General features: G+C 39.1%; 1 protein-coding gene across 6 annotated transcripts in view; it reads left to right on the top strand.

The window, feature by feature from the left end:
- The window catches only part of LOC106654768 (sodium channel protein para), a 55,651-nt gene that overhangs the window by 33,607 nt on the left and 7,292 nt on the right, over positions 1 to 14,752 (top strand). For 2 of the 6 annotated variants that reach the window (XM_023458533.1, XM_023458531.1), the window contains 17 exons: positions 17 to 620; positions 2,244 to 2,711; positions 2,789 to 2,885; positions 2,979 to 3,047; positions 3,631 to 3,905; positions 4,011 to 4,535; positions 4,609 to 4,825; positions 6,220 to 6,354; positions 6,432 to 6,561; positions 6,632 to 7,055; positions 7,133 to 7,306; positions 9,134 to 9,256; positions 10,142 to 10,264; positions 10,336 to 10,530; positions 10,608 to 10,853; positions 12,500 to 12,770; positions 14,429 to 14,733. In XM_023458533.1, the coding sequence (XP_023314301.1) occupies positions 17 to 620; positions 2,244 to 2,711; positions 2,789 to 2,885; positions 2,979 to 3,047; positions 3,631 to 3,905; positions 4,011 to 4,535; positions 4,609 to 4,825; positions 6,220 to 6,354; positions 6,432 to 6,561; positions 6,632 to 7,055; positions 7,133 to 7,306; positions 9,134 to 9,256; positions 10,142 to 10,264; positions 10,336 to 10,530; positions 10,608 to 10,853; positions 12,500 to 12,770; positions 14,429 to 14,733 (4,381 nt within the window). Of the gene's footprint in view, positions 1 to 16; positions 621 to 2,243; positions 2,712 to 2,788; positions 2,886 to 2,978; positions 3,048 to 3,630; positions 3,906 to 4,010; positions 4,536 to 4,608; positions 4,856 to 6,219; positions 6,355 to 6,431; positions 6,562 to 6,631; positions 7,056 to 7,132; positions 7,307 to 9,133; positions 9,257 to 10,141; positions 10,265 to 10,335; positions 10,531 to 10,607; positions 10,854 to 12,499; positions 12,771 to 14,428; positions 14,734 to 14,752 lie in introns of all 6 variants that reach the window. The other 4 variants (XM_023458532.1, XM_023458530.1, XM_014374767.2 and 1 more) reach the window with 3 other exon arrangements.

Genomic DNA, 14,752 nt, shown 5'->3' with positions numbered 1-14,752 from the left:
GCTTTTTCGTCCGCAGGCAATGTCCACCAGGCTACACGTGTCTGCAGGGCTACGGCGACAATCCCAATTACGGCTACACGAGCTTCGACACGTTCGGCTGGGCCCTGCTCTCGGCCTTCCGTCTCATGACCCAGGACTACTGGGAGAATCTCTACCAGCTGGTGCTCCGGTCCGCGGGGCCCTGGCACATGCTCTTCTTCATCGTCATCATCTTCCTCGGCTCGTTCTATCTCGTGAACTTGATCCTCGCCATTGTCGCGATGTCCTACGACGAGCTGCAGAAGAAAGCCGAGGAGGAGGAAGCAGCTGAGGAGGCGGCCATACGAGAGGCCGAAGAGGCGGCGATAGCCCGCGAGAACAAGCTGCAGGCTCACGCCGAGGCCCGAGAAGCCGCTGCAGCCGCGGCGGCGGCTCAGGCCCTCGTGAAGTCGCCGTCGGACTTCTCGTGCCACAGCTACGAGCTGTTCGTGGGCCAGGAGAAGGGCAACGACGACAACAACAAGGAGCGCATGAGCATCAGGTCGGTCGAGTCGATGAGCGAGCAGAGGATCAAGATGAGCGGCAACAACAATCACACGGTCACGGCCGCGGCGACCACCAAAGTGCGCAGAGTCAGCGCGGTGAGTCTTATTATTGCAGCTCTCTCGGCTCTCCCTCGAGAGATCATCTCTCTCGCATACATCACAATCCATTGATCACTCATCGATGTGTGCATGCGATGTACTTTAACCGCATTTCGTATATGTACAGTAGACTGTGAGGCCACTTGGCGTTTTCCTCCTTATATTCCCTTGGTTCTATTTCGAGATCTAGAATGTACTCGATCTGTGTGTACATTACAGCTACACGAGCTCGCGCGCGCGCGTGTGTGTGCATTGGATTTAAATTGCAAACGGGCGCCAATTAAATCTCCACGTATACACTCTCACGCAAGAAAACGAGCGTCGAACACGAGCGGTAACGTAATAATCTAAACACATACACCCGCAGAGGTGCATAGAGCCGGTATAGCGAGCACAATCGAAATCATTTTCGACGTGGCGCACGTACTTGCACACAACACACGCATACGTTCGCCCGCGCGGGGGCGGTTTAGTCGAGTCGAGGCAAATTAGTCACTCGCTATGTATTACTACTTAGCTCGAATCGAGCCAGTGCTCGTGCACTCTTGCGACGACGACGACCACGACGACGACGACGATTATGCAGTTTTATATAATATGTGCACTCGCCGAAAAAAAAATCTTTCTTTTGCACCGCAACGTGATCGATTGTTTTTTTTTCTGAAGTCAAATAGATATTATATCTCTTAGAATTCGGTAACACCAACCTTCTCTTTTGGTGTAGAATATCGGAAGCTGTTAAAGCAGTTCATGTAACAAATAGTCACTTGGATTCTTTTCGCATGGTTCTGTTACAAATATCAAATGTATGGAATTAGTTTTCAAATTTCCCTCTCACCTCCTCGAGTAATGAATTTTTACGTATAAATCGATGACTGGCTCTCGAACAAGCATGCCGTACGAGCCGTAAATTTTTTTTTTGTAATTTGTACTAATGGAAAAGTCGAGTACTTTCTCCTTCGATTTTTCGACGCTCGCATGAATATTTGATGTGTGTGAATTTTTTGATCCTCCCTGTAATCGCACGAGAAAAAGCAGTCCACGTGCAAAGGATTTCGAGGCCTATTACAATGTATCTTTAATTTAGATATTCAATTACCAACGCTTTATGTGTGTATATAAAATGTAACAAAAGTAATTTATATGAGCTCCTCTTGAGAGCTCACACACGATATACCTAAAGGAAAACTATATGCTGAAACGGGTCGGTGATGTCTCTTTTTTCTCTGTTCTTTTTGTTCTTAAGGTCGCTCGCTCTGGTAACGGCCAGCTCGCTTATGCCTACCAGGAAAGCCTGAGAGAGGTACGTTTCTCAATCAATGGACTTTTGGCAGTTATGTGACACCTTAACGTTATTTATTTGTCCAACTGGATTTTATTTCACCCCTGTTTATCGGTCGTTAATGTGATATAAAATACCCAACCTCCTGTATGTGTTAATAGTCTCTCGTTTTTTTTTTCTCATCCAATATGTTATTTATGTTACGTTCCACATCCAAATAATTGTGTATGATTGCGACATCAAAGCATCCTCGACGCTCATACGCAGCTACAATTTTCAATGTACAGTATCATCATGATTAATTGCTTCTTACCATTAAAAAAAAAACAAAAAAACAGCACTGCTCGCAAGCCAGCCTCAGTCTACCTGGCTCCCCGTTCAATCTTCGACGCTCGAGTCGCGGCAGCCACCAGTACACCATACGCAACGGTCGTGGCCGTCTAGTCGGTGCGCCCGGGGGCGATCGCAAACCTCTGGTGCTCTCCACCTACCTCGACGCCCAGGAGCATCTGCCCTACGCGGACGACTCCAACGCCGTCACACCCATGTCCGAGGAGAACGGCGCCATCATCGTGCCGGTCTACTACACGAATCTGGGCTCGCGACACTCGTCCTACACGTCGCACGCCTCGAGGCTGTCGTACACGTCGCACGGCGATCTGCTGGGCGGCATGACCAAGGAGAGCAAGCTCCGAAGCAGATCCACGAGGCCGCCCTCGGTCAACGGACACGCGGCGGCTGCAGCGACCGCCACGGCAGCTATTGGTGTGGCCGCCGCCGAGGCTATGCCCAAACATCATGCTTACGTTAGTATAATTAAATGTACCCCTTTGTGTTTTACAATGACAATTTTTATCTAACGTACTTATGTATACGATTGCAGGAAGGCGATACCGACGAATCTGTGGGCAAAGTCAAGACACATCAAGACAATCCTTTTATAGAACCCTCGCAACAGCACGCCGTAGTCGACATGAAAGGTCCGTATATTTTATTTTATAAAACACGCGTACCGATCAGCGATACCGATCTCATTACTAACTGACTCTGACCCTCCTTGTGTTTTCTTCCAGATGTAATGGTGCTAAACGATATCATCGAACAAGCCGCTGGTCGGCAAAGTCGCACATCTGATCAAGGAGGTAATTTATCGAAACTTTATAATAATAATAATAATAATAATAATGACGACCATATGGCGCACGGCTGTGCACTCATTATAATAGATTTTTATCACCGGGGTTTCGACCTTACGTTACACGTGTTTGATACTAATTTTGTATTGTGTCAGAGTTCAGGTCTCTCTCTCTACCTTCGACTGTGTTTTATATATATATTATAATCACTTGCAAAGCGCGTGACCTATAAACCAGTCGCAGCTTGCAAGAATGCACCTCTTGTAAACAATGTATTCACCACAATGTGTTTTTTCGCACGATATCCATGTGAGTTTTGTGATGTTTAATTTTTCTCTACATTTATCAGCAACTGTTTCGCGAGTAACTGAGAGATACTTTTGATTCGCTCGTTTTGACAATTGTACGTCGAGTGTGAATCTTTAATTAACATTCTCTCTCGACGACGACTCTTGAACGATCGAATTCAACGAGTCTCTTATTACACATCTCGCTGTGTGGAAAAGCAAAAAATATGTGGTGCATTCTTGGAACGAAACTGAACTAACGATATCATACGATCCTGTGCGCGGTGCGTCCACACCTGCAGTATCGATCTATTACTTTTCAACAGACGACGACGAGGAGGGCCCGACGTTCAAGGAGAAGGCTCTGGCCCTGTTTCTGCGCTGCATCGACATATTCTGCGTCTGGGACTGCTGCTGGGTCTGGCTCAAGTTCCAGGAGTGGGTGGCCTTCATCGTGTTCGATCCGTTTGTCGAGCTCTTCATTACCCTCTGCATCGTCGTCAACACCCTGTTCATGGCGCTCGATCACCATGACATGGACCGCGAGATGGAGAGGGTGCTCAAGTCCGGAAACTACGTAAGGCCACGCTTCACCTCGATTTTTATACTCACACCTGCTATCCTATATTACAGTCTCTTTTCTTTTTTCACGTCTCATTGATTTTTCTTTTTTTCGTTGCAGTTTTTCACGGCGACTTTCGGCATCGAAGCGAGCTTCAAGCTCATCGCCATGAGCCCCAAGTATTACTTTCAAGAGGGCTGGAACATATTCGATTTCATCATTGTGGCACTGTCGCTGCTCGAGCTCGGCCTCGAGGGCGTTCAAGGTCTCTCGGTCTTGCGCTCCTTCCGTTTACTTCGAGTCTTCAAACTGGCCAAGTCGTGGCCGACGCTGAATCTACTGATCTCCATCATGGGCAGAACAGTTGGCGCCCTCGGTAACTTGACCTTCGTGTTGTGCATCATCATCTTCATCTTCGCCGTGATGGGCATGCAACTGTTCGGCAAGAATTACACGGACAACGTGGATCGGTTTCCGGGCGGCGAGTTACCCCGGTGGAATTTCACGGATTTCATGCACTCGTTCATGATCGTGTTCCGAGTGCTGTGCGGTGAGTGGATCGAGTCCATGTGGGACTGCATGCGAGTCGGCGACGTCTCCTGCATCCCGTTCTTCTTGGCCACTGTCGTCATCGGCAATCTCGTCGTGAGTACACGTTTCTTTATGAAATCATGATTTTAGAGCTTTTGAAAAAAAAATCGTTACCCCCAAACGACAGGTTCTCAATCTTTTCTTGGCGTTGCTTTTGAGCAATTTCGGAAGCTCGAATCTGTCAGCGCCCACTGCCGACAACGACACCAACAAGATCGCCGAGGCCATCGATCGGATCGCTCGCTTCATCAATTGGATCAAGATGAGCATAAAGAATCTGTTCAAGAGGGCCTTTAACGCGCTCAGGGCAAAGTTCACCAATCAGATATCCGATCAGGCGCCAGGTGAGGCACCGTCCAACAGTTGGAAAGAAGGTTTATATCCATATCAGATTGCTTGCTGTGTGCGCTATTGTAGTTAAATTAAAATTATCTATTTACAAATTACCATACGACTATACATATATTATAAATATATCGTAATTTTGAGATCTTAGCTTATTCTTTTTTGACGGCATTATTAATCTTGACAACGAGTTGTGATTTTTTTTCCTTGTGTAATTCTATTCTTTTCACCAAGATTACGTTCATTTTGGTTGTGATTCGTATCATTTTGTTGATCAATTTTTTGAGTCACTCTGCATTAATCCAAAATACGTTTATTATGTTACTTTATTTTCATACCAAAATATTGTTCCACCAATTAATTTTGTTTCATTAAACATCGCCTTCGTCGAAAAATGATAGGTCATCAAGCCATCAGTCGGAAGTATATTTGTAATAAATAGATGTTTCACATCAAATACACTCCATAAAATTTTCTCTTCGTAACATTTGCATCAAGAAGACATTTCAAGATCATTATGATGATTGTATTGATCTGCCTTTTATATTCTGCATGAATTACAATCGAAGCATGCCTCTGTAATGTTTGTTTTCATATATTTACGATTCACTTTCATTATCAATCAATTATTCTGTGTGATGACATGAACCATTTACTTTAGAATACTTTTAGCGATTTATAAACATATTTTTACTTAGAATAAGTAGATATATTAAATCTTTGTATTGAATAATTTAATTGTACTTGGTAGAAAATTATTTCTTTAGAATTAAAACTAGATCGGAAGTTTCTGCTTTTCGGTAGAATAGAATTTTTCTTAAATACTTTAAACCGAACGTTTTCTCCATTATTATATTTTTTTTTTATAATACCGAATGAAAAGTAGAAAACTTTTAAAAGGCATGCTGAAATGCTTAAACTTTTTGGTCGTACATTTTACTTTTTATACATTTCACAAGAAATACACAGAAAAAAAGTTTAATAAACCAATATAAAAATAGCCATATTGAATTACCAATGAAAATATGAATATTATTGCCGCACGAATTTTCACTTAAAAAAAAATAAATTAAACACAAAAAACAGTGCATGACTAGTCTATAAACAATTGTATTTCATTAAAAAAAAATTACTTATTGTTTATTATTTTTATCTATATTATATACTTTCTTACGTTATAATTGAGAGCGCTATCGCAAACAAAATGAAAATGCTTAATATGTATTGCGAGCGCGCTCCAATGTGTTTGAAACTACTTTAACTTTTTTTTTCTTCACGGCGGAAAATCTGATTATTGGATAAAACGTTGTAGATGAATTATACAAAATACTGTCTCGTCGTAAGCGATTAAGGAGCGTAAAAAATTAATGATTTCTCTTGGGGCGCATTACAGATGGAATCGATCGTGATTTGAATTTGGATCTGGCCGAAGGTGAACTGGACGCGTACAGAGACAAGAAAAGCGTGAAGGAACTCAACAATCAGTTCGAGGTGGCCATCGGTGACGGCATGGAATTTACGATACACGGTAAGTTAATAGTTAGCAGAAAAGTAGCTAAAAATCGAGCGAGCAAACATTTATTACATGTGCTTTGTCTCTTTCAGGAGATTATCGAACAAAGATGAGAGGTAGCTTGGGTCTAAATCACACGAAAGTCCACGTCAATTCTATAAATCATCGAGATTATAGACTAGACCACGACTACTTGGGTTACAACGAAGATGACACAATCAGGTATAGTACAAATGATCATTATCCCTTTTCAAAACACACCCACTGACGTATGGTTGAATTTAAATTGCAGCCAAAAGTCCTACGGAAGCCACAAGAATCGCTCGTTCAAGGACGAGAGCCACAAAGGCAGCATCGGCACGTCGATCGACGGCGAGGAAAAGAAAGATGTGAGTAAAGAGGACCTGGACGAGGATGAGCTCGACGATGAGGGCGAGGACGACGATGAGGACGACGAAGACGACGAGGATGACGAGGACGACGGCGGTCCCGACATACGAGCTCAAATCATCAAGACCGACGAGGAGCTCGACGACTATCCGGCCGACTGCTGCCCGGACAACTGCTACAAGAAGTTTCCCTTCTTGGCGGGCGATGACGAGGCGCCCTTCTGGCAGGGCTGGGCGAATCTTAGACTTAAGACGTTTCAACTCATCGAAAATAAATATTTTGAGACTGCCGTCATTGTGATGATCCTGACGAGCAGCTTAGCTCTCGTAAGTACCGTAAAAGCTCGTTCAGAAACAGAACTTGGTTATCGGACGATCGATCATTTTATTGTTTTTTTACCCAGGCACTCGAGGACGTTCATCTTGCACACAGACCCATTTTACAAGATGTGCTGTACTATATGGATCGAATTTTCACCGTCATCTTCTTTTTTGAGATGTTGATCAAGTTCCTGGCACTCGGCTTCAAGAAATACTTCACCAATGCCTGGTGCTGGCTCGATTTCATCATTGTCATGGTACGTCTTTTTACTCTCGCGCTCTCGAATTCTCCTTCCAATATCGAAAGAATCAAAGTATCATTTACACAACAAAATATATTATATATCCCTTTGACAATATACAATTATTTTATTAAAAAAGTTGAAAAATTTTAAGGGGCTTTGGGTACATGAAAAATAGTGCGATGCTGACGAAACGAACATCCAAAGCTACATGTCATGATTATTATTATTTTTTTTTATGTCTTTCTCTTTTTTCTGACTCGAAAAATCCTTAGCTATCGCTGATCAATTTGGCTGCAATTTGGGCGGGCGTCGCTGACATCCCGGCTTTCCGCTCGATGCGCACTTTGCGAGCTTTAAGGCCTCTGCGTGGCGTCTCCCGCTGGGAGGGTATGAGAGTAAGTTTTGCCCGGCGGCGACGGCCGACGATGATGATGTGTGTGACCTGAGTGTGCGTGTGCGTGTCCGTTTGCTTCTCTCTCATTCATCAAGAGTATATACATCAAACAAAATGACTCGAAGTTAATTTTGTGTATACTCTATGATATTTCTATATTATCTTATGATACATATATATTTTTATACATAAATATTAATTATTCTATCATCTATCGTGTTCTCTGTTTTCTAACTGTTGAACGACAAAAACTCATATAGATATTTTAAAGCAGCTTCTACGACGACGTGTGGAGTTTGTTATATTACTATATATTCTGTGTATACACACGCACGTGATTTTTTCTCTCTCAATTAAAGCTCTACTCGTGCGTGTGTACACAACGTAGATTCATGACTAGTGCCAAGCTTCAGCTTATAATTTTTCATTGTAAAATACTGTGGTGTGCTTATTGCGAAAGTATTCATATACACAGCTACAGCTGGCGGCCCATGAATCTGCTCTATATACTCTATCCTCTATACTGAATATTTTTATCTATGTAAATGTGTTAATTAAATAAATTAATCGAAGGTAAGAGTGTGAATGCTCCTTTCGAAGAGTGTGTACATCTGTTGTGGAAAGTGTGCTTCTCAATGTATAAACAATATATATTATCTAATTATAAATATTATAAATACAATTTCTATGAATCTGTTTTTTCATTTTTCTTCGTGCCAGAGCTGAGTGCAAACGAATTGTGATCTTTGTTTTCGATGTCTATTCTATCGATGTTTCAAGACTGGACTTTGACTGCAAAAATGTTTTTTTCCTTTTTATATGAGATATTTCAAATTACATGAATCAAATATATGATATTTTTGTCATTGAAATATTCACTTTTACGATGGTGTGTGCCTTATCTACGTGGTGTGCTACTTCTCTGTCTACTACTACTTTTCCTTTTTTCTGCTATTATCTATTAATTATTATATAAACATATAAATAAATATGAAGTACTATTTTTTCTACCGTAACAAAAGGACAACTTTACTTTCTACAGGACTTACGATTGACTAAATTTTACAGCCTCCGAGTGAATTTTAAGTTTTATTAATAAAGATATTATTACATCTACATGAAACTTGAAGTACACTTCCATCGTTGACGGTGTATATAATAAAAATGTATTCAAAGACGCACTCATGGTCTCAACCCGCTATAACGATGCGTTTGCTGAGCTACAATGACTCGAGGACTACATCAGCAACTTCCCCCGTACCCCCATTACCCCCTCAACCCCTTTTTTATAATACATATCTTCTGAAATTTCGACAAATTGACACCTAATATCTCTACCACACTATTTTTGAAAAAAACAAAAAAATCAGATTTTTCTCCTGCGCCGCCAATATTCTACATGATCTCTCGTTCTGTTTGTTTCAATGATGTGCTCTCGAACGCAGGTGTCTCTGATTAACTTCATTGCGTCGCTTTGTGGCGCGGGTGGCATCCAAGCCTTCAAAACAATGCGGACCCTAAGGGCCTTGAGACCGCTCAGAGCTATGTCTAGAATGCAGGGAATGCGGGTATGTAGCCCTTATCATCGTCTCAGCGGACCGACGGATTCTTTATTTTTTTATTTATTTTTTTATTACTTATCAACATTGCTATAATTCATTTTAATTATATACTGTTTATGATCTGTATTAGAATTTTCGTAGCTCCTTGAAAAAAAAAAAATAATTACACAGTTTATCATTCATGCATTGATTATATACCCTTCACGAACCATTAGGGTTTATTAAAAGTTACACAAAAATTTTTGATTATCAACATTATAATGGCACACAAAAACCTAATCTCAATGACGCAATAGAAACTTTTGAATGCACAGCGCTCCAACATTCATATATTTACCAAAAAAAACAAAGCTTATTATCCGATATTCCAAAATTTAAGGTCGCTGAGACATTGGGTTTAAAAAAATTTCTGACTTTATACTCATTACACGTTCACACTTACTGACGTTATTATACTTTCACTGCTTTTAACGTGCACACTTTATTCGAATTTTAAATCATTTTCTTTTCAGCTTTGCAAATTACTTTGTAAAAAAAAACTGTAGATGCTTTCAAAAATTCTATTTCTTTTTTCCGATGTCTATTGTGTTCATCGTAATGTTATATTGAGCGCTTCGTTAATCTGTATACAGCTTTATTGTTATTGTGTGAATGTTTTTTAAGCATGCTGGCTCGATTCGTTCTTGCTTATTAAGTTTACTTGAATGCATCAAGCTGAATATAAATAATTAATTTTTCTTAACAAGTAATGAAATAATGGTACTTTTGTAAGAAGTTTATTTTTAGCTGAATAAAATCACTCTATAGAGCAATTAATTTGTATAGAATAGACTAACAATGAAATTTACATTGATAGAGAATAAGACATTAAATTTGAAATTCCATTTGCAGGTCGTTGTTAACGCATTGGTCCAAGCTATTCCATCCATCTTCAATGTGCTGCTAGTGTGCCTCATATTTTGGCTAATTTTTGCCATTATGGGCGTCCAATTGTTCGCTGGAAAATATTTCAAGGTAAAGAGCTAAAATATTTTCTGGAGCATCGACATTTTATGAATACATAACGAATACGAACATTATTACAGTGCGTCGATGCCAACAAAACCACGCTGAGCTTCGAAATTATACCTGACCGCAATGCATGCATTGCCGAGAATTACACCTGGGAAAATTCTCCGATGAACTTCGATCACGTTGGCAAGGCTTACTTGTGCTTATTCCAAGTGGCCACTTTCAAAGGCTGGATTCAAATTATGAACGATGCCATTGACTCGAGAGAAGTATGTTTTTGCGCAACATTTAAGAAATAAAAAATCTGCTTCAGGAAAATAACCGATTCTTTTTTTTCTGTTCATAGGTGAATAAACAGCCAATCCGTGAAACGAACATTTACATGTATCTGTACTTTGTATTTTTCATCATATTTGGATCATTTTTTACTCTTAACCTGTTTATCGGAGTGATCATCGATAATTTCAACGAGCAAAAGAAAAAAGCAGGTGGTTCTCTTGAAATGTTCATGACAGAAGACCAGAAAAAGTACTATAATGCCATGAAAAAGATGGGGAGTAAAAAGCCTTTGAAAGCCATTCCACGCCCAAGGGTAATGTATTTAATTCAACACTCAACTATTTATATGGCTTCAAACTTTTGTTTCCCTAAATTCATGTCACTATAAGATTTTTCTCGACAAAATCTAAAAGCTTATTGCTTAATGGAGGTATGTGTGCAAGTGATAGAATTCAATGCAATTTGTTTATGTCTCAACGATTGTATCCGTTCCAAATATTAACAAAATCTTTGGTAAAATCCATTCGCAGAAATTGCACGAATGACTTCTCAGGGTAATCGTATAAAAGTGAAATTTTCTTTTTTGGAGTATTAAGTGGTCAATATCTCTGGCGTAAAATCGGAGGACATTTGACGCGGTGGAAAATTTTTTAGGCGAAGATTTTCGACAATTTTGTAACGAGACAACCAGATCATCTCTGGTATAAAATGACTGATTGGTCTGGCTTAGGACAACACATTCAACCTTAGCCGAAACAATTATGATTTCTCGTTTGCAAAACATCGAAAGTTTTCGCTTTGATGAATTTTCCCAGCAATTTTCATGCTTCTACCCATCGCTTAAATGCGACTACTTGGAAATTCGTACAATTTCTCATATGGAATTGCTTACCATCCACCATTCATTCAAATATTTACTTAGAGATTTGAATGAATCGCGCTGAATTCCATTCACGATCAAATCTCAAAAAGATCCAAGGAAATTCACACACGATATGATTAGTTGGTAAAAAAAAATTAGAGTAGAAATGATTAGTAAATTTTATATAAAAAATCCAGTCAAATTGTGAATTAATCTTTATTTCTCTCTCTGTCTTTTATTGTGTGTGGAAAATATATTTTTCGAGGACTATTAAGCTGAAGGGCTGCGTGTATCACGCTCATATCACGCAACTTCTATTGTGGCCCCCCCGTTCTCAAATGTTTTTATCTGATATTGAAAAATCAGAAATTTTTGGACTACGAGCTTCTCTTGCTTTGTGTGTAATGTTTAGGTTGAATTGGCAATTAAGTGTTCACAAACACTCAGGATTTATAAGTTTATTTTCATATATTTAATCACATTATCATGGTAAAAAAAACAGGTGAAATTTTTTGATCATTCATTTCATTAAGAAAACTTTTTAGATTTTTTGCTTTATGTTTATTTTATGACTGCACTTGCTTCGACAATCTTTTTTACTCAATTTTATTCAATTAATATACACATTATTTCAGCGCAGCATGAAAGATATTATGTCTTCAAAGCTTCTAGCTAAATTGAGCAATTGCTGCTTTGATTGAATTTTTTAAATTTTGATTAGTTTTTATAATCACATCTACATTCATATGATAGTCATTGCAAAATTTAGTGATTCTTCTGTTAAAATAAAATAAAAATATTACTTCGAATCACAAATTTTAAATTAGTTGAATACTCTGCTGCATACCAATTTCTAAAAATTATCATCAATACGATTTCAATTTTTAGGTATATGATATAATAAGGATACATTTGTCACTCAAATGAGCGACTCTTTCTTATATAATAATTTAGACTAGTTTACTAGGAAAGCAAAATTAGATATAGTTAAGAAATAATTAATTTAAAAAAAACAAACAAACAATATTTTACTTCTTATCTGGACGGTTAGTTTAACTAACACGATCGTACGCTACGTACGAATTTCTCTTTTCCAGTGGAGACCCCAGGCGATCGTGTTCGAAATCGTGACGGACAAAAAGTTCGACATGATAATCATGTTGTTCATCGGTCTGAACATGCTGACGATGACCCTGGACCATTACCAGCAGAGCGCGACTTTCAGCAACGTCCTCGACTATCTCAACATGATATTCATTGTGATATTCAGCAGCGAGTGCCTCATGAAGATCTTCGCTCTGCGCTACCATTACTTCAAGGAGCCCTGGAATCTATTTGATTTCGTTGTCGTTATATTGTCAATATTAGGTAATGTAACGTAATGATCAGTGCGGTTGTGAAGAAATTCCAATGAGTTGCCCCCGCAATGTTACGAGCTCTTAACGATCATAATGCCTGATTGCTTCTCCGATAATTATCGTCCATATCCCATAATTATATCTCTCTTTCATTAACGCACGTTGAATTCTCTTTCATAAAACTATACGATCATAAAATCTCAGTAGATGTAGATTTTCACGAGAGCAAACAGGTCGACGGATAAAAAGCCTCATTGGAATTTCAGCAACTGTTCGATATCATTATGTTATGTAGCCTTACATTGATGTTGAAATAATTGATGTTGAGTGTTGAAAATTCCCTATTTTAATAATATACCCCATGTAACTTCTGAAAAACCCTCACTTATCCGACCCCCTGCCCCCTTCACTTTCTTTAACAACTATATAGAGACCTTCAATCTTGAAATCGTAGGATAGAAACTGCTCAATATCTTTTTTTTCGGGGGTGGTGAGCCTGAATAATCTTTATATAACCCTTCGAAATTTTCTACGTCGGACACTTCTCTCTCCGTCAGGAAAAGTCTTAACGCTTGATGAGTTTAAAATTACGGCACGTACTCGTACGCGAAGCGTGAGGAATTCGTCACTGTATCTCTCACACATAATACTTTTACCCTCAACTCATTCTTATTCAATTAATATAGATTTTCCTAGATCTCACTTTTTTCACTGATAAATCTATATTAAGAAAAGTTGACGAATTTCCTCGGAGCGTAACGTGCGTAGGCTCGGCCGAAGAAAAAATACTGACTGAGAGAGAAAATTGTCAATTCTTGTCGAAAAATGTTCGAAGTAAATCGGGAAAAAAATGGTCAAGTAAGTTCAGTACGTAAGTTACTTGATAAAAAATTTTCTAGAGTAGTCATTTTTTGGAGCAAAGATATGTTTGAATTTTTCATTGAATTTTTCCATTTTTCATTAATGCAAAATTACTCTATAGTCGTAATAATAGAATGACGTAGATTATTATTATTCCCTTAACAATTGGCAATATATTTCTATTTTAACATTTTTGTACATGAACACTGAAAAAAGCAAACATTTTTCGATCCCAAACAAAAAACAGTTATACACTGAGATATCATGAAAAAAAAATGACACATGCGAATGACATATACTCGATAAAACAAATCACTATACATAATACATACTGAACTGTACAAATATAGAGTTTGATACTATAAATTTTCCGACTAATCTCGTAAACATAATTAGTACATCTATTTTACCTATACTAGTTAAATAATGTATTGTAAGGTCTACATAATGCATGAATATAGAACAGATTTGATATTTGACCCTTTTGATACCCCAATTATGTAAATGAATATGTAAAAGAACGTGTCGAGGCGCCACGAGTGTCGATAATGATATTTAAAACTTTTAGAGTGTCACTCTTTACGCATTCGCACGAGTAGTTTGACGCAAGCATGTGACAAATGATAAACCTCTCTAATAATATAAATTTGTTATTAAAATGTATGAATTACATCGCAGAGGTTCATCATGGTTTACTTGAACGTTGAAAAGCTTCGTATATTACGTGTAGCTTCCAAACAATCGCCTTTCTCAAGAGCTCACTCGAATATCACAATCTTTTCATTGTCTGTCCGTACCCAACAACAGGTCTCGTGCTGAGCGACATAATCGAGAAGTACTTCGTCTCACCGACGTTGCTCAGGGTAGTGCGAGTGGCCAAAGTCGGTCGTGTGCTGCGTCTCGTCAAAGGTGCCAAGGGCATTAGGACCCTACTGTTCGCCCTGGCTATGTCGCTACCGGCCCTCTTCAACATCTGCCTGTTGCTCTTCCTCGTGATGTTCATCTTCGCCATATTCGGCATGTCCTTCTTCATGCACGTCAAGGACAAATCCGGTCTTGATGACGTTTACAACTTCAAGACTTTCGGACAGTCGATGATATTGCTATTTCAAGTAAGTATGCTTTTTTTCT

This window comes from Trichogramma pretiosum, unplaced genomic scaffold (assembly GCF_000599845.2).
Source record: "Trichogramma pretiosum strain Unisexual culture from Peru unplaced genomic scaffold, Tpre_2.0 scaffold46, whole genome shotgun sequence".
NCBI classification, from domain to species: Eukaryota; Metazoa; Arthropoda; class Insecta; order Hymenoptera; family Trichogrammatidae; genus Trichogramma; species Trichogramma pretiosum.
Note: the sequence above shows the minus strand (reverse complement) of the source record. Positions and strands in the feature narration are given on the sequence as shown.